Source organism: Giraffa tippelskirchi, chromosome 13, assembly GCF_054371585.1.
Source record: "Giraffa tippelskirchi isolate mGirTip1 chromosome 13, T2T-mGirTip1v1.2.pri, whole genome shotgun sequence".
Classification (NCBI taxonomy): domain Eukaryota; kingdom Metazoa; phylum Chordata; class Mammalia; order Artiodactyla; family Giraffidae; genus Giraffa; species Giraffa tippelskirchi.
In genome coordinates this window covers 40,633,481-40,651,846 of record NC_137287.1, presented here as the reverse complement: position 1 = coordinate 40,651,846, position 18,366 = coordinate 40,633,481, and the positions used below count along the sequence as shown (strand labels likewise).

The 18,366-nt window shown below is 61.0% G+C and overlaps 2 protein-coding genes across 3 annotated transcripts; one reads left to right on the top strand and one right to left on the bottom strand.

The window, feature by feature from the left end:
• The first annotated feature begins 1,884 nt into the window (after positions 1 to 1,884).
• Positions 1,885 to 5,380, top strand: LOC145531464 (tryptase-2-like). Of its 2 annotated transcripts, XM_081554012.1 has the most exons (6): positions 1,885 to 1,900; positions 2,772 to 2,826; positions 2,936 to 3,107; positions 3,215 to 3,480; positions 4,708 to 4,871; positions 4,965 to 5,380. In XM_081554012.1, exons 2-6 carry the CDS (start codon positions 2,772 to 2,774, stop codon positions 5,127 to 5,129), a joined length of 822 nt encoding a protein of 273 aa, XP_081410138.1. In that variant the 5' UTR covers positions 1,885 to 1,900; the 3' UTR covers positions 5,130 to 5,380. The 2 variants fall into 2 exon arrangements, with proteins under 2 accessions (XP_081410138.1, XP_081410139.1); XM_081554013.1 differs by lacking the exon at positions 1,885 to 1,900 and having other exon boundaries at positions 2,942 to 3,107.
• Positions 5,381 to 14,383: 9,003 nt separating this feature from the next.
• LOC145530928 (mastin-like) lies at positions 14,384 to 18,004 on the bottom strand. Its single transcript, XM_081552275.1, is given in 9 exon segments — positions 14,384 to 14,599; positions 14,717 to 14,818; positions 16,114 to 16,367; positions 16,370 to 16,394; positions 16,508 to 16,662; positions 17,163 to 17,440; positions 17,593 to 17,648; positions 17,650 to 17,774; positions 17,944 to 18,004. Coding segments are annotated over 9 exon segments (1,272 nt in total).
• Positions 18,005 to 18,366: the final 362 nt, after the last annotated feature.

Sequence of the window (18,366 nt, the reverse complement as noted above, 5' to 3'; positions counted from 1 at the left end):
AAGGGGTCAGTGTTGCAGAAAAGAGAGGAGAATGCCAGTCAGAGCGAAAGGGCTTGTGTTCAGGCAAGGCTAATGGAGATGGGAGAGTAACGGACACGTGGGCACTGACCAAATAAGTCAATGGATTAGGGGCAGAACCAGGTTTTACCCACTGGAGAAGGCAGGAGATAGGAGACGGGACTGCAGTAAATCCCGAGGTGTGAAGCTGGGGTTGGGGAAAGCTGGTGGCTTCAGTGTAGACACTGAACTGTAAATGCAGTTCAGTAAATACAGGGGGTGGGAGCCTGTGTGTGTGCTCATGCGTCAGCCCACGTTTGCATGTGTGTGATCCCTTGTGCACGTGTGTACATGTCTGTGTTCACCTGCCAGTCCATGTGTGCTTGTGTGCGCCTGTGTGTGCTCACGTGTGAGACCCTGTACGATTCCCTAGCTGTGTCCCTGGGAGCACCCAGGAGCCTCAGTGTCACTGTCACCAGGGTACATGGGTGCGTCTACACCACTTTGGAAAGTTTTCTGTAAACCTAAACCTGTTCTAAAAAATTATATTAAAAAAAAGAAATACAGAATCGGGTTTGAGGCCCAGCTCAGGCCCTGTGACTGGCGTCTCTGTGCCCAACCGTCCCCGGGTCCCGTGGGCCCCACCACAGATCAGATGGGCACAGCCCCAGGTGCCCGGCCTGGGGCAGCCCCTTTCCTAACCGTCCTCTGTCCGGCCAGGGCCTGATGACTGAGCTGATTAGGCCCCTAGGAGGAGCCGGGACTTTCCTGCCCCTCCTTCCTGCCCCAGCCCCCTGCCCAGCTCCTAAGCACAGGCTGCAGGTCCTCCGGGAAGCTCGAGATCGGCGGCCCCCTCTTAGGTGTGGGGGAGCTGAGGCACGGAGTTGGGTGGAGAGCTGCCTGATGATCCATGGCGGTGGGGGGCAGAGGCGGTGGGGGGCGCAGACTTGTCTCCTCCTCCCCACCAGCCCTGGGCTCAGAGCCCTGGCCCAGCAGTGCACGCTCCGCATTTGATCAGCTGACAAATCAGGACGACAGAGGCTCTACCTCTGCTCTGAGCCCATGGGGGCTGCACACCTAGGAAGGTGGCCTTGGGGGAGGTACCGTGGTGAGGAGAACTGGAGCCTAGGCCACCCCTCCCAGGGCCCAGAGGCCTGGTGTGGGGGCAAGAGAGCAAGTGACCAGGGTCTGCTGGAGGGACGCCTGAGACGGGGCCCGGGCAGCCCCTGCCTGTTCTGAGGGGTGCTCACCTGAGAAATCCAGCTGAGTACACCCCTACGGAGTGCAAGAGAGCCAGCCAGGGACAGGAGGGCCCCAGAGCCAGGCTGGTGTCTCAGCAGGCTGGGGGCAGGACAGGAGGTGCCACATGGACGGTGGGGTGGGGGAGGCAGGGGTCAAGAGGCCGTAAGGTGAGGAGAGCAGATGGGTTGCAGAATCAGGTGACCAGCAGGCCCAGGGGAGAGTAAGGAGGCGGAGTGGGTGGACAAGGATGGGGCTTACCCCGGCCTGCAGGCGGGGGACAGGGGTGCTGGGCCTGGTGGGGGAGCATCCAGGGAAGATGGCTCTGGCCTCTCCTGTCCCCTCCCCATCACGTCCCTCGGCCTGTCCCTCTGTGGATGGCACTCAGATCCCCAGATAACAAGGCTCCCCTGATGGTAGAGTTAACTTCTCAGATAACACCCAGAGATGGATGTGGGACCACATGGAGGAATCGGGTCTGCCGTCGTGGACGGGGGCGGCAGGGCCCCTTCCTGACCAGATGGACTCGCTCTGGTCTGAGTCATCCACTTCCTCTCCCACTCCCCTGGATTGGAGGACCCGCCCCCTCCTCTGACCCTGTCGTTGTCTGTGAGGATAAAGGGGCAGAGAGCGGGCTGGACAAGAGCAGCCTGGACCTGCCAAGGTGAGCCCCCCAGCAAGACCCCGACATCGGGTGTCACTGTGCAGCTTGGTGGCCGAGCACTGAGGCCCCAGACCCCCGGCCTGGACAGACCCCTGATCAAGGGGGCCCCAATGCCACCAGCACCCCAGACCCCTAGACTCACACCCCCAGACCTCTCACCTAAGACCTCGCATCCCCAGACCCCACACCCCGAGACCCCTCACCTAAGACCTCACACCCCAGACCCCACACCCCCAGACCCCACACCTAAGACCCTGCACCCCCGGACCCCACACCCCTCAGATCCTGCACCCCCAATCCCACACCCCCGGACCCCATACCCTACAGACCCCACACCCCCAGACCCCTCACCTAAGACCTCGCACCTCCAGACCTCACACCCTTAGACCCCACACCTAAGACCCCACAGCCCCGGACCCCACACCCTACAGACCCCACAACCCCCAGACCCCGCATCCCCAGATCCCACACCCCACAGACCCCACAGCCCCCAGATCCTGCACCTGCAGATCCCGCACCCCCAGATCCCTCACCGTAGACCCCACACCCCCCAGGCCCCACACCTAAGACCCCGCACTCCCGGACCCCACACCCCCAGACCCCTCACCTAAGACCTCGCACCCCCAGACCCCACATCCCCAGACCCCTCACCTAAGACCTTGCACCCCCAGACCCCACACCCCCAGACCCCACACCTAAGAGCCCGCACTCCCGGACCCCATGCCCCACAGACCCCACACCCCCAGACTCCTCACCTAAGACCCCACACCCCCCAGATCCTGCACCCCCAGATCCCACACCCCCAGACCCCTCACCGCAGACCCCACACCCCCAGGCCCCACACCCCCAGACCCCTCCCTGTTCCTTCCAGATGTTCGGTCTGCTGGCGCTGTCCCTCCTGCTGAGCCTAGTCTCCACGGCCCCTGGTGAGTCCTGACCCCAGGCCCACGGGGTCTCTGTCCTCCCCCACCCCCACAAGCCCAGGGGCGGGTGGGGGGTTCAGAGGAGCCCAGAGTTGAAGGCTTCCTGCTCCAGCTCCAGGCCAGGCCTCGCAGCGCGCGGGCATCGTCGGGGGGCAGGAGGCCCCTGGGAGTAGGTGGCCCTGGCAGGTGAGCCTGAGAGTCAGACAGCAGTACTGGAGGCACCATTGCGGGGGCTCTCTGATCCATCCCCAGTGGGTGCTGACCGCAGCCCACTGCGTCGGACCGTGAGTCTCCAGGGGGCCTGCGGTGGGGTGCGCCTGGGGCTCCACCCAGGCTCCTGGGTGTCCCGAGGGTGGCTCAGCTCTGAGTAGGGGCCCGTCTCTGTCCCCAGGGAAGTCCACGACCCCTCATACTTCAGGGTGCAGCTGCGGGAGCAGCACCTGTACTATCAGGACCGGCTGCTGTCCATCAGCAGGGTCATCCCCCATCCCAACTACTACAAGGCTGAGGACGGGGCAGACATCGCCCTGCTGGAGCTGGACGAGCCCGTGAGCATCTCCTGCCACGTCCAGGTGGTCACTCTTCCCCCTGCGTCGGAGACCTTCCCCGTGGGGACGCAGTGCTGGGTGACGGGCTGGGGCAACGTGGACAGTGGAAGTGAGTGTCGGGGACCCCAGGATGGGGTGGGGCCAGGCTCCAGCTTCTGGTGTTTCCTCTGGGGACAAGGGTCCCCACCACCCATGAGGGAGCCGGAGTGTGGAGACCCTGGGGAGGAGAGGTGGTAGGGGCCTGGTATGCCAAGAGCCCAACAGAGGGAGGAAACTCTCGAGGTGTTGGGCAGGTCGTTCAGCACCTCTGTGCTTCAGTTTCCCTTGTCATGAAATGGGTACAGCTGCATTCGGAGAAGGCAATGGCACCCCACTCCAGTACTCTTGCCTGGAAAATCCCATGGATGGAGGAGCCTGCTAGGCTGCAGTCTATGGGGTCGCTAGGAGTCGGACATGACTGAGCTACTTCACTTTCACTTTTCACTTTTGTGCATTGGAGAAGGAAATGGCAACCCACTCCAGTGTTCTTGCCTGGAGAATCCCAGGGACGGGAGAGCCTGGTGGGCTGCTGTCTATGGGGTCGCACAGAGTTGGACACGACTGAAGCGACTTAGCAGCAGCAGCAGCTGGTATTTCATGGCTACGCTAAGAGGAAAGAGGAAAATCACACACATGAAATGTCTCGTTAACGATAACGTTGGGCTGGGCAGCCTGCATCTCGGTGCTGTGCCCGTGGACAGGAGACTAAACACCTGCGGGGGTGTGGGAGAGCTTGAGTGCACTTGGGCACCCCTTCCAGCACACCACCTCCGCTCCTGTGTAAAGGGCTTGTGCTCATTTGACCCACACTTCAGAGCACAGCCCTGGGAACACTCAGCGTGAACAGCTGCCCAGTGTTATGTCCTCAGTGCCCTGCAAAAGGACCCTGCTCCTGAGATCAGCCAAGGGCGGTGGAGACGGTGGCATGCCACCCAAGCGCCTCGGCACAGAAGTGCAAGCTGAGTCCTGGGCCCGGGGCTGGCCCAGAGGCAGAGCTGGGTGGTGCCCAGAACCTAGCCCATCCTGGAGGCAGCAGAGCTGAAGGAAGACTGGACTTCTGCTCTGCAAACCCCAGGACCACAGTCCCCCCCCCCCCGCAATGGGCCTTAGATGAGGCCGAGAACCCATTGCCTCGCAGCCATGGGAGGGAAGCGCTCACCACTCAGCAGACCTGAGCTGCAGACCCTCTGAGAAACAGTCTCAGCAGGGCTCCAGCATCCTGCCCCACCCCTGCCATCGGGGACCGGGTGAGCTGAGCCCCTGACCCAAGTCTGCTCCCTCCGCCCCCTCGCCACAGGGCTCCTGCCGCCCCCGTTCCCCCTGAAGCAAGTGAAGGTCCCTGTCGTGGAGAACAGTGTCTGTGACAGAGAGTACCACTCTGGCCTGTACACGGGGGACAACAACCCCATCGTGCGGGAGGACATGCTGTGTGCCGGAGACAGCAGGAGGGACTCCTGCCAGGTGGGTCAGCGTCCCCCACAGCCCCCACCGCCCCCCACAGCCCCCACCGCCCGGCCTCGCAGCCACGCTGACCCCGATCCCTCCCCTCCGCAGGGCGACTCTGGAGGGCCCCTGGTCTGCAAGGTGAATGGCACCTGGCTGCAGGCAGGCGTGGTCAGCTGGGGCGACGGCTGCGCGAAGCCCAACCGGCCCGGCATCTACACCCGCGTCACCTCCTACCTGGACTGGATCCACCAGTACGTCCCCCAGGGGCCCTGAGCCCGGTCCCCAGGCTGCCCCCTGGGTCGGCGGAGAAGCCGGCCCCCTCTGTCCCCACATCACTGCCTCCGGCCAAGGAGGCAACCTTCCCCCACCTTTCCCAGCCCCCTGCCTTGCTGCGCACCACTGATGACACCCTTCCCAGCTGACCCCTCTCTGCTGACCCCTTCCTGCCCTGCCCCAGCCCCCTTCCCACCCAGCTCAGCGCACCAGCAGGGGCTGCTGACACTCATTAAAGAGCATGGAGAGCAGAGGCGGTCCTGCCTGTTTCTGGCTGTGGATATCACTGAGGGAGGGGAGGGCCCCAGGGCCCCGCTGGGTACAGCCACTGTCTCTGTGGGTCCCCCGCCCCTGGGCACCCACCTGGCTGTGGGGGCAGCCCGGCCCTGCCCTGCCCCTCGAGCCCAGGGCCTCTTTTCTGCACCCTGACTCATGCTGTAGAGCACGTGCTCCTGCAGGGCAGAGCATCCGCTGCTGTTGTCAGAGAGCACCCCCTGGAGACTGTGCCCCCACAACCATTCCAATTCATCTTAGAGACAGCCTGGGCCCCTGCCTCCCAACTGTCTTAATTGGGACTGTGTTCCTGCTTATGCACACACTGCTCTTGCTGTCAGCATCGTAGCACTGTCTCCTCATTGGCTGTTGTGTCTACAGTAGATTCCCTAGAACCCCATGGCAGTGCTACATCATCTCCAGAAAGGCTGGTCCCCTATCTCCTCCCACCTGTGGGTATCACAGCACTCCCCTCATCACTGCAGCCTGAACCTTCTCCTGGCCCAGCGGCGCCCTTCCTGGTTACACCCCACTTTACCAGGAACCTTGCTGATTCAGCAAGAACCCTGCCCTTAGTACCTGACCACCCTTGATATCTGATCAGAACCCTCACTCCCCACCCAAGGTTTCATCTCCCTGGGCTGTCAGGAGCCTCTTTAGGTTGGTTTAACCAGAATTCCCCCAGACCTGCTGTCTCTGCTTAGAAATACTCCATCCATCAACCCCTTCCTCCTTGACTCTCAATCCCCACTTGCTTCCTTCGGAGTGGAGCCCAGACTGTACTGGAGTCTCTGCTCCCTTGTTGCTCTGGTTTTCTTTGAATCCAACACCTTAACCAATGTGAGACATACCCTGGAAACAAACTTGAGACCTAACCTATCACTTCATTAAAGTGTAATAATGTAGACATGATGCAAGATACATAATATAATATATATGATACACAAGATATTAAAAAAAAATGTATCATATGCTACATTGTGGGGCTGGCCAGGTGGCGCTAGTGGTAAAGAATCCACCTACCGATGCAGAACATAAGAGAGGCAGGTTCCATCCCTAGGTCGGGAAGATACCCCTGGAGGACGGCATGGCAACCCACTCCAGTATTCTTGCCTGGAGAATCTCATGGGCAGAGGAGCCTGGCAGGCTACAGTCCATGGCATTGCAAAGAGTCGGATATGACTGGAGCGACCTAGCACGCACACACGCGTACTATGTTGAAGGAGTAAAGGCATAATCAATACTCAATATTTTAAATTATTGTAAAGAGTAGCATCCTTTGGCTGCTTTATTTTGCAGATTGCATTTATCTCATTGCTTGGGTGTGGGGACTGAATGCTCCAGTGTTTGCCTTAAGGACCATCTCCTCCAGCAGCTCTGAGTCTCCCTGGCAGGGAGGCTTGGAGTCCTCAGGTTCCTCCCGTCACCTTGAGGTTTTCAATGAAATGACTGCATTAACACTTTCGCAGTTGTTGAAAATTGTTTTTGTTGGCTTTGTAAAGTTGGAGGTGTTTGTGTTTACAGATTGAGGATTTGAACTGTTGCATATGCACGCCCAGATACGTGTGCGCACTCACACATGTGGACATATTTTGACGTTAATCCTCTAGGACTGATTCCATGTCGGGTGAGATTCCAGAACCATGGAGGCAAGACCGCCTTTGCATTTCCCAGTCCTTCCCTGACCCACCAACTTCGGGCCCTGCAGCCCCGCCGAGGCTGGGCGGCCAAGGGGCACTGGGGTCCACCTTGTGGTCAGGCCCTGATCTGCAGCCAGACTCTCAACTTCTGACTCTGACTTGAAGCCACACACTGGGGGAGGTGCCGAGGCTGCTCATTCTCCGTCTTGGTCTCAAATGATTTTTCATCACAAATGTAGTACGTGCATGTCTCATCTCCCCCACGCCTAAGAAGGGGCCGCTGACCTCAAGCATCTCAGAGGGCCTATAGCCTGCACTTAGGAGCTGGGCAGGGGGCTGGAGCAGGAAGGTGGGCAGGAAAGTCCCAGCCCCTCCCAGGGGCCTAATCACCTCAGTCATCAGGCCCTGGCCAGACAGAGGATGGTTAGGAAGGGGCTGCTCCAGGCCAAGCAGCTGGGGCTGTGCCCATCTGATCTGTGGTGGGGCCCGTGGGACCCGGGGATGGTTGGGCACAGAGACACCAGTCGCAGGGCCTGAGCTGTCTCCATGGGGCTCAGTCTGGGCCTCAAAATGACACCCTCCTGAGGAACCCCAAAGACTAGGGTCCTGGAGGATAGAGGAGGGGAGACAGTGTGCCCAGCAGGAACCAGGGAGGGCTTCCTGGAGGGGGTGGCACTGGCTCCAATCCCTGCCCAGTTGGGAAGAAAAGTCTTTGCAGCCAAGATGCTTGGGGTCTGACCTAGTCCTGCTGAGTTGGTCACTTGCTGCCATGTGACAGTGTCCACATGGGGACAAAGGGAGGTGACAGGTCCTCTCTGCCAGGGGCACAGAAGGAGGGAGCTCCCCAGGCCACACGGCACACAGCAGAGACGTGGGCTCTCAGGGCCTTTTTCCAGGGATGGGATGCCAAGGGCAAGCTAGCTGTGCAGCTGCAGGAATCCAGACTCTCTGCCACAGGTTTTAGGTTTGCTGGGGGATGGGGTCCCGGCAGACTTTCGACAATGACCCTGGACCCCTCCAGTGAGGGGACAGGCCTTCCCAGGCCAGAACAGGCTGCAGCAGTGGGGTCGACTCTCCACACAGGTGGCCTCTGAGACGCGGACAGGAAGCAGGGTTCCACCAAGCGACTCCAGGCCACAACACCCCCTCCAGGCCCCCTCCAGGCCCCTTCCGGCTGTGTCTGCACCCAGAAGCTGGGATCCTGCCTGCTCCACCCCCTCTCCGAACAGAGGAAAGTCCCCTCGGACCCTCTTCCTAGCCAGGGAGTGGTCAGAGGGCAGGCAGGAAGAGGGGCTGGGAACGCCTTCCCAGCTGGGCTCCCTGGACCCAGTGTGTACCAGGAGCCACTCAGGGCCAGCCAGGATGGGAGGGCCTGACATGCGGACACCAGTGCTCTGGGCTCTCGGCTCCCTTCTCGTGGCTGGACAGTGAGACTTGGAACGAGGGTCTAGGGCACTGGCGACAGGGAGTTGCATCACCGCTCACACCCTGCGGCCTGGATGGGCTGAGCTCTTCGGTTTGGGTGGGAAATCCCTAGACAGTGGAACAAGGCAGGGGCCAGGGTGGGGGGTAGGCCCAATTCCCTACCACCCAGCCACACCTACACTGGAGGCTGCGGGCTCACTCTACAGGGGTCCCTGTGCAGAGAAGAGCCAGACTCATGGAGAGACTCAAAAAGAATGAAAAAGTCATTGCTAAGTTGCTTCAGTCATGTCCGACTCTGTGCGACCCCATAGATGGCAGCCCACCAGGCTCCGCTGTCCCTAGGATTCTCCAGGCAAGAATACTGGAGTGGGTTGCCATTTCCTTCTCCAGTGCATGAAAGGGAAAAGTGAAAGTGAAGTCGCTCAGTCGTGTCCAACTCTTAGCGACCCCATGGACTGTAGCCTACCAGGCTCCTCCGTCCATGGGATTTTCCAGGCATACCTGCCTTTTAAACAAGAGACACTGGCTTTCCAGACCAGGGTGAGCCCCAGGCCACTGCTCTGAGAGCAAACACTACCACAGCCTGCCCCCTTCCCCCGCCAAAGACACCCCAAACCACGGGCGCAAGAACCCCCCCTGGGGATGTCCGCTTAGGACATGTGGTCCTGCAGCTCCCACCTCCATGACAGTTCAAGTGAACAGGCCAGAGGAGCAGGCTACCAAGCATCTGGTGTTGGTGTGAGGGTGCTGGCTGCCCCCAGGCCCCCAGGGTCCCCGAGGCCACCCCCAGGGCCCAGCAACCTTGTGCTTCCCTCCTGACCCAGCTCCTTGCCTTAAACAAGTCAAGCCGCCTGCATGCCCTGGCTATCTTCCATCCACTGGTCACATGGGGGTCAGGGTGGAGAGGGGGACAGGCGGGACAGCAAGGCCAAGCAGGGAAGAGCCCCACAGAGACGGAAGAGATGACAAGAGAAGGGCAGGCTGCGCCCTGGGGAGGGGTCAGCCCCTGCGCAGATGTCTCTGCAGGAGGATGTGGCGCGGATCCAGGGCTGGTAGGCAGAGACCCTGGAGCACATGCCGGGGCAGCTGGGCTCAGCGCAGCCCCCGCTGAAGCTCACCACTGCCACCTGCACCCAGCGCTGGTCCCGGAGCAGGCAGACCAGGGGGCCTCCAGAGTCACCTTGGAAGAAGCAAGAAGAGCAGACAGGTCCGGGGGCTCACGGCCGAGGCTGACTTCGGGGAGCACAGGGACTGAGAGGGGCCGGGTGCCAAGGCAGGGGTGGGGGCACACAAGGCAAGCTCTTTGGGGCTTCAGGTGTCCAGGCAGGAGCTCCATTCTTGATCTGTCTTGTTGGCAGCCCTGCATAGCAGCTCTATCTGCCTCTTTTTTTTTTTTTTTGAGGCCTCTGAGGCTCAGAGAGGTTAAGCAACTTGCTAACGGTCACACAGCTAGGTTACAGCATCACTGAGATTCAGTCACCTTTATTATTATTCCAAGCCTGGATGCTTCCCCTGATGCACGCCGCCCCCCTTACAAGTTGCGTGGCCTCTCTGAGCCTGGATTCCGACCCTCTGAGTCTTTGCAGCACCTGCTCATCTCCCTGCGCCAGCCAGAGCTCAAGTTCTCTGGCTGTTTATTGTCAGGTTGACTCCAGACTCATTCTTGTAACAAGCATCCATCAAGCTCCGGCTCCACCAGACACCATTCCACCTCGGGGGCGAGACAAAGCCCTCCACCTGGTGGAGTGAGATGGTGATGTGTCTCCCCTGCCCCAAGTCCAGGACCCAGCCTGCCTCTCGGGGTCACTTAAGATAAAAGGGTGGACATGCTAAGCACGGAGGAGGCATGTCACAGACTCCCTGTAAACGAGGCTCTGCTTCCTCACCCCACTGTGCTTAGTAGGAAACAGGCCCGGAGGGGTCCAGTGGCTCCCCAGACTCCATGGAGGATTGGGAAAGGAGCGCCAATGGCAGGCCTGACCTTGCAGAAGACCTTCTGGCCCTGGAAGTGGCCAGCACACAGCATCTCCTTGGTGATGGGCTCTGGACGGTAGAGCCTGCGGCAGCTCTGCAGGCTGACAACATGCACTTCCACCTCCTGTACTCTGTGGAGCTCTGGCAGGGCCACTGCAGAAGACTGGGCATCAGGGAGGGGCCCTCAGGGCCTGCGGGTGGGGAGTGTGGCCGTGCCCGCCCTCAGGGGTGAGCCCTACCCTGCACAGTGAGGCAGATGCCTGACCCAAGTGGGCAGTGAGGTGAGCGGCGATGCAGGACCAGGCACTTGGGGACAGGAACTCGCAGAGAGGCCGCGAGCAACTCATCACCCTGCACACGGCCGGCTCCACCGCAGGGCTGCCCCCTCCACCCCCGCCCCGGCCTCTCACCCTCCATCCTGCCTGATGTCCCCCCAGCCGGTCACCCAGCAGAGGGTGCCTGGTGGGAAGGAGGAGCCTGCCGAGGCCAGAGGGATGGGCCTGACGGTTTGGGAGAAGGGCAGGGCTGAGCCGGCTTCAGCAGGTGCATTCCCGTTGAAGGAGGGGTGTCAGATGATGCAGAGCACGGCCTGGGAGACAGAGCCTGGGGGGCTGGTGTGCAGGAGAGACTCTGCCAGCTGGATGGTCAGGTCCTGCAGGTTCACAAAGCTGTGTGGGAAGCAGGGCCATGTGATGGGCTGTGAGGACAGAGTCTGGTGGCGTAGGCCCCATCAGAACTGGCTTCTGGGGGTGAGGGCCATGAGCTCGGGGGCTTCGTTCAGACCCTCTCTGCTTGCTCAGCCCGGGCCCCGGGGCTGGCCACATCTGGGCGGGGACAAAGACAACAGGGCCCACTCCAGCCGTGAGGCTAGATGATTCATCTTTGTGCAGAGCCCTGCATGAGGCGGGACCTTGCTGCCGGGGGGCAGAAAGGACTGGACCCCACTCTTCCCAGGCCAGATGGACAGCAGGCAAGTGGTGCCCAGATGGCAGAGGGCGAGGCCAGCGGTGGGTGGCAGACAGGTTCTGTGCCAGGAGACAGGCAGGCGGCCGGAGCTCAGGGGCTCCAGGTGCAGCTGGGGAGGCGTGTTTTCTGCAGGGGGCGGGGTGGTGGATGGCCCCCTCCCAGTGTTTGAGGACAGCTGAGCTGAGCCCTCGGGCAGGTAGGACACTGACCCTGAGACAGGGTCAGGACGGGGTCCCCTGAGGAGAGCAGTGTGCAAAAGCACACACAGGCAGGAATTCTTCTTTTATACATACACTCATTTTTATTTGTTTATGTGGCTGCGCTGGGTCCTAGTTGCAGGGTGTGGGATCTAGTTCCATGACCAGGGACGGAACCCGGGGTAACGGGGGCGGTGGCATCGTGCAGCCCCAGCAAGAGGGAAGCGGGACTCACCTGCAGATGCAGTGGGCGGTGGTCAGCACCCACCGGAGGCTGATGAGGCTGCCCCTGCAGATGTGGTGGTCCTGCTCTCTCAGGCTGACCTTCCAGGGCCACTGCAGAGGGACTCCTCTGCACCCCCAACGACGCGGGACTCCAGGACAAAGCCGCTCGCTGGTTGAGAGGTGGGTGAGAATGGTCATGGTCATGGTCGCAGCCAGCCCAGCAGCCCCCAGGTGGCCCCTCTGCAATAACAGGGCCCAGGGCGAGGCCCGTGGTGGCTCCCCTGACTCCTGCCTGTGACCGACCTTCTGAACCACAAGCAGCCGCCCCCTGAAACTTTCCATGGTAAAGGGCCTGCTCCACACCTCGGTTTGTGTGACTAAACTTTTCACCTAATTTTAATCAATTTAGATGTCAGTGGGCCCTGTGGGTGGTGAGTGGTTCCCAGGCTGGAGACCAGGGAGGCCTCAGTCCCCTTGCTCGGATGAGAGGAGGGTCTCCTGGGTGTCTCAGGTTTCGGTGAGAAGGCCTAGGGGGTGAGGACGGCTGGGCCCTGTTCTGCATCTTTGTCTGCTCCTGAGCTGCGCACAGCTGAGCGGCCTCAGGGAAGGACATCGAAAGTTATAAAAGCAGCAGGACCTGAGGGTTCTCGCACAGACCCACCAGGCACAGGTGACAGCCTTCAAGAACCGGTGGGTGTGGGGAGAAGGGCTAGTTAAGGACTTTGGGAAGGTCACATACACACTGCTATCTTTAAAATGGATCACCAACAAAGGCCTACTGTACAGCACGGGGAACTCGGCTCAATGTTACCTGCCAGCCTGATTGGAAGTAGGGTTTGGGGAAGGATGGATACACGTGTATATGTGGCTGAGTCCCTTCACCATTCACCTGAAACTATCACAACATTGTTAATTGGCTACACCCCAATACAAAATGCTTTTTGGTGTTAAAAAAAATAAAATTGGGAAAAAAAAAACTGGTGGGCTTGGAAGTGACCCCACACATATCTCCCAGGAGTGGAGCTGGGAAGAAAAGCTAGATAATTTGAGGGCCCAGGACAGACCTCCGAGCGAGCGGGACATGTGTGGCCGGAGCCCTGCCTCCCTGCTGGGGAACACCCAGCCCCGAGGAGCCGCAGCCTGTCTAGAGAGCTGGGGCCTGGGCTCTAGGGCAGCAGAATGCCTGTCTGGAGTCTCACCTTTGTCTCCCAGGAAGGAAGGCAGGAGGAGCACCAGACAGAGCCACACCTGGGGGTGGAGGCAGGGGGACACTGCAAGCCAGCACCTGAGAGGGCAGGTCCGGCCCCAACCTCGCCCCAGGGCCACTGCCCAGAAGTGCTGCCCAGGGCTGGGGTACCATTGCTTGCGACCCCCCACTGGAAGGACCAGGGGTGCTGGAGAACCTGGCCCAGAGACGGCTTCATCCCAGGGGCCCGCCGTGGGGCCACAACACCTCAGTCCCAGAAGACCTGGGCGGGCGGGGAAGGTGGGGGCCTGCCCCCCTCACCCTCCTGAGACCCCCTTGCCTGGAGGGACACCTGCCGAGTGCCTGGCAGCAGCTCCAGCTCCTCCTTCTGCCCTGGCGCCATCTGACATGGGCCGGCGGCGGCCAGGACTGATCCCAGGCGAGCCCAGGAACATGCTTCGCTCCCTCCCTGCCAGGCGTGGTTGTAGATTAGAAACGTGCGCCCCACTCCCCTGCCCGCTGCGTGACCTGAAGGGTCTGCCTGGTCCGGGCACCAAGCAAATCAGAGAAGGAGGGCGCGTTGAGGGAGCGCTGGGCCCAGGGAACCGTGTCCCTGCCAACTGGGGCAGGCACCCGCGACGCCAGAGCCCCCCTCATCTCTGGGCCCCTCGGCCGTTGCTGCCCTGCCTGCACCTGCCCTTGTGGCCCTTCAGCCAAGAGGACAGTGGGCAAGACGGGGAAGGGGAGGGACCTGTCTCTGGGGCCGGCCACCTCCCACCCCTGCCAAGCGGGAGAGAGGAGGTGCAGGCTGAGGACCACGTCTGCCAGGGCCCGCAGCTCCTCCGGGGGGCCTTGGGACCTGCTCTGGGCACCCCAGGAAAGCACGCCGACCTTTGGCCCCTTCCCACTGCTTGGGTCTTGCTCCCACCCCGCCCCCACTCCTGTCCTGGGGACCAAGCATCACCTCCGTTGAGACCCTGGTGCTTTGCTCGCCTACAGGCAGCTGGGACTGGTTTCCACCCAGACACGGACCTTGGGGGAGCCAGTCCCTCACCTGAATGGTCCCCAAGGGAGCAAACATCTCCCCAGAAAAGACACAGTCATGTCATATCTGGGTCACATTCACGTGGTGACTGGCTAATTCAGAGAACAGCGCCTGCTTCACAGGAGAAGGGGGTGGGTGGATGGGTGGCCGGGGATGGGTGCGGATTTAATCCTTTGACTTGGATAAATTCCCTTTGAAATTCTGGGACAGGCGGACCGAGCTGGGGGCTGTGGCTTCAAGGAAGAGCCAACACTGAGATCCCTGCTCTTCTCTGCCAAGCCAGGGAGGGCACTGGTCCCAGCCCAGCCCTCTGCCCTCAGGGCTCAGGACACCTCTCCCGGGGAAGCCACGTCGTCTTGGTCAGTCCCACCCCAGTCACCCCTCGTGGCCTTCAACTGAGTAGAGGTCTGGGGCCCTCTCCCTTGCCCCCCTCCCCGCAGCACCACCAGCATCTCCCCGATGCCTCCTCCACGGTCAGGGGAGCCCCGGACAGGAAAAGACTGGAATAGAAGGTCAAGGACGGTGCCAAAGCAGCGACCCTAGGAAGAAGAGGAGGATGTCAGGTCCTCCGGGCTGATCTGGGTTGAGGCCAGGGGGCTGAGTCAGGGAATTTGCTGCTAGGTGCTCCAGGGTGCTAGGTCCCCAGAATGTCACACCGGGTCCAGCCAGAGCCCCAGCTGGGCACCGCCTCCAAGAGCTGGGAGCCTCTCACCCTTCAGACGGGAGGCCGCGGGGTCGCCCTGAGGCAGGAGTGGTGGCTAGGGGTGCAGCCACGACAGAGTGGGCAGGACCGGGTGGGTCTCTCACAGCAGGAGACAGGAAACAGACCAGCAAGTGCACGGCCCGGCACCCGGGAGGGAGTCTCATCGCGGAAGGAGCACCAGCTTTCTGCGTCCCAGGAAGGGAAGCATTTACTTTCTTTAATTCTGACCAATGCACCCTTTTCTTTAATAATTAAAGCAGCTGCACAATGTGTGCTTGACAGCCACAACCAGGCTCAGAGTTAAGCTAACCTAAGATCGGAGTTCAATCACGTATAAGACGGAATGACTTCCCCAGACACAGTAAATGAATACTTCTTCCATCCTGGGTCAACAAAACGTATTCCACTTGAGAATTATCCTACAGCGCCTTACAACTGACCGTTAGTTCACTTTGGAAGCATCAAAGAGTTTAATGATCCCTTTGTATTCCCACAGCCTGTCATCAAGACATACAAATCAGCTTGTCCTGCTGACACCTGGGGTGATCACCACTTAGGTCCATCGACCTTGGACCCAATTTCACCGATCAGGCTCCTGTCATTGCTGCTACAAAAACGTGCAGGTCCTCCAATCGGCACAGAGTCTAAACGATCAGCTATCTGCCCAGTTTGTTTTCAAGGACTAGGAGTCAGCTGTGTCCAGTTTGAGCTGAAGCCAGTTAAAACTAATTAGGACCCCGAACACTGTAACAGGGCCCCAGACTTCATCCTCTGAGCCCTGGGTCCCACAGGGAGAGTGGCCAGGATCCACTCTGGACAGACACCTCATTCTGTTCAGGAAAAGCTGAGGGTCCTGAGGGGCTGGGCCGGGTGGGTCAGTTGGAGGCTGAGCAGCGTGAAGACGGGGCCCTGGATGCCCCTCCCGCTGGGCCCCACTCCCCAGGGCTCTCTCCCAGACCCCAGGCCCCTTCGTCCTCCAGTGTCACCTGGAAGCACCTCTGAACCTCAGAGACCAGCTGTCCAAGGGGGCCCACGGCACACATTCCGTAAGAAACAGCTGGAGTCGTGAGAGATGTTGATGGGGACCCCATTCTCCTGGTGCGGGTGTCAGGAGAGGAGAGGTGGGGAGGGGTGGGGAGGGACGTGTGGACTGAGGCCACAGGGTCTCAGAGAAGCGGGCAACAGATGGCGGCGGTGGGAGGGGGAGAAGCTGAGGACACTTGCCCTGGGAGGAGGGCCCACCCTGCTCCCCTCTGACTGTGCCCAGGGAGCCTGCCCTGAGACTCCCTCCCCAGTCAGGTCAATCACACATGGCCTGGGAGCAGCTCTGCACAGTTTAATGAGGCTCACATCACAGACAGCTGACTGCCCGCATCTCCCTTCCACACGGTACCCCTTCGGGGGTCCCTGCCTGCTCCCCAGGACCACCAGGGGCCCCTGAGCGAAGAAGATTGGGGGTCTCCAGGCCCAGGGCCCTGGGGGCAGCAGGACATACTGGCGGATCCAGGACACGTAGCTGGTCACCTGGGTGTACACCCCAGGAAAGTCGGGGAGCGCACACTTGTGGCCCCAGCTGACAACTCTCACCTGGACCCAGGAGCATTGCACACCAGGGAGCCCCCGGAGTCATCCTGCAGGAAAACACCACTCAGTAAGCGCTTCCCACACCCCCAGGCAGTGGGGATGGCGGGTCCCCCGGTCAAGGGTTGAGTGGACAGATCAGAGGGTGAGTCTGGGGTCCCACTTTGCAGGAGTCCCGGTCCTCACTCCCAGCACACAGCATGTCATCCTTGATTGGCTTGGTGTTGTTTGCAACTTTCCTATAGTGTTAGTTACAAACCTGGTTCCCCACGATGGGCACCTCCACCTCCTGCAGGTGGTAGGGCGGGGACAGGGGCGCTGCAGGGAGAGGCTGGGTGAGCTCCGTGCTGGAGAAGGGCTCCCCTCAGTCTGCGGAGGGCCTGGGGACCCACTGCCAGCCTGACCCTGGGGTCCAGACCCAGCGCCCCTGGCCTTGGACTCAATGTCCCCACAACCATGAATTTGGGGTCTGATTACATGACTCTCAAATGTCTCGATGCCCATCCCCCTGCAACATGGAGGAACCCTGAGACCTCGGCAGGTCACCCATACTCAGTGACCCCAGACCTCCTCCCCATGACCTGATGACCACCTTGTGTGCTCAGGCTGAGGGGGTCAGAGCCCAGGACACCTGGGGCAGAGTCTGACCAGAACCCAGAGCTAGTGGCCCACCCCTGAGGTTGTTCCAGAAGGTTCCTGTCCAGAACCACGCAGGATACCCCTCCCTGTGGTCCAAAGGTCTGCAGGGTGACCCGCTCTCCCTGAAGACCCAGCCTCCCCAGTTCCTCATCCTTCGCCTCAAGTCTCCGCAAACCTACCGTGAACCGTGATTCTGCCCCAGCTGGTCACCCAGCACATCTTCCTCTCAAGGACCGTCAGCGAGGCAGGCGGGAGGGAGACCATCTGGACGTGAGGGGAGAGGCTCACAGGGGCCTCCAGCCTCAGCAGGGCGATGTCCACCCCGCCCCCTCCAGCAGACATGATTTGGTCATAATCGGGGTGTCGGACAATCTTGGACACTTTGGTCAGCTTGTCATGGTCATAGAGTCTCAGCTGCCTGACTTGGACCCTGATGGCAGAAGCCTGTAGGGTTTTCCTGGGGAGAGGGACCAGGAGCCACTCAGAGGAGGCTGGGGACCCCCAGAGCCGGGGAGGGGCCCGTGGACACCCACACACACCTCCCCCAGCCCCCTCTGTTCCCCACCCTCCTTGCAGCCAGCCACAGGGACAGGGGCACAGAATACTCACGGCTTAACACAGTGGGCAGCGGTCAGCACCCACTGGGGATGAATGAGGGAGCCCCCCACAAAAGTGTATCCACCGGCCAACTGTCCTACTGTAGAACCTCAGGCTCACCTGCCACAGGTACCTCCTGGCCGAGACATCGCACCCCCCAACGATGCCCACCAGCTCGCGTCCTGAGCCGGGGCCTGGGGAAGCAAGATAAGGGGCCAATGGGGACCCAGACAACGACCTTCCCAGGCAAAGCTGTTCAGAAGTGGGGAGGCCCCCGCCCCCCAGATGGGCTGATCCTGGGTGCAGAGACGGGTCCTGGGATCCTCAGGACCCCTCAGGGCACTGCATGGGAAGTGGACTCACCTGAGGTCACAGGCACGGAGCCCCCCAGGCAGGGGAGGGTCATGAGCAGCAGCTACAGCATCTGCAGGCGGTCTTGAGGGGCAGCTGGACCCCCAGCACCAGCTTCGGGAAGGGCAGCCTGAGGTTCCAGCTGGTCTGGACGGGAGAGTGGCCTCCTCTGAGCTGCTTCCACATCTCTGCCCCCGTGCCCCCAGGGGCCCATTTATCCAGCTCACACAGGAAGTGGGCACAGGGCTGTGTGCTGCGGCCAGGTAGGTCCTCTCCCTGTGGGGGCCTGGGGACCAGGGGCAGGTTCAACTCAACTTCCTCCAGCAGGGGGTGGGGGCGGCGGCCCCCTGCCCAAGTGGGTCCCATTGGGAGGGACACTCGGTGTGCAGAGAGTGAGGAGGGAGGCGACCGAGGGGCACTGACCGGCCGCCGCTC

Bases quoted from the DNA above. Each gene is read 5' to 3' on its own strand.
- LOC145531464 (XM_081554012.1), top strand. From the start codon at position 2,772: ATGTTCGGTCTGCTGGCGCTGTCCCTCCTGCTGAGCCTAGTCTCCACG. The intron at 3,108-3,214 runs GTGAGTCTCCAG...CTCTGTCCCCAG, and splicing joins GCAGCCCACTGCGTCGGACC to GGAAGTCCACGACCCCTCAT. The intron at 4,872-4,964 runs GTGGGTCAGCGT...TCCCCTCCGCAG, and splicing joins GCAGGAGGGACTCCTGCCAG to GGCGACTCTGGAGGGCCCCT.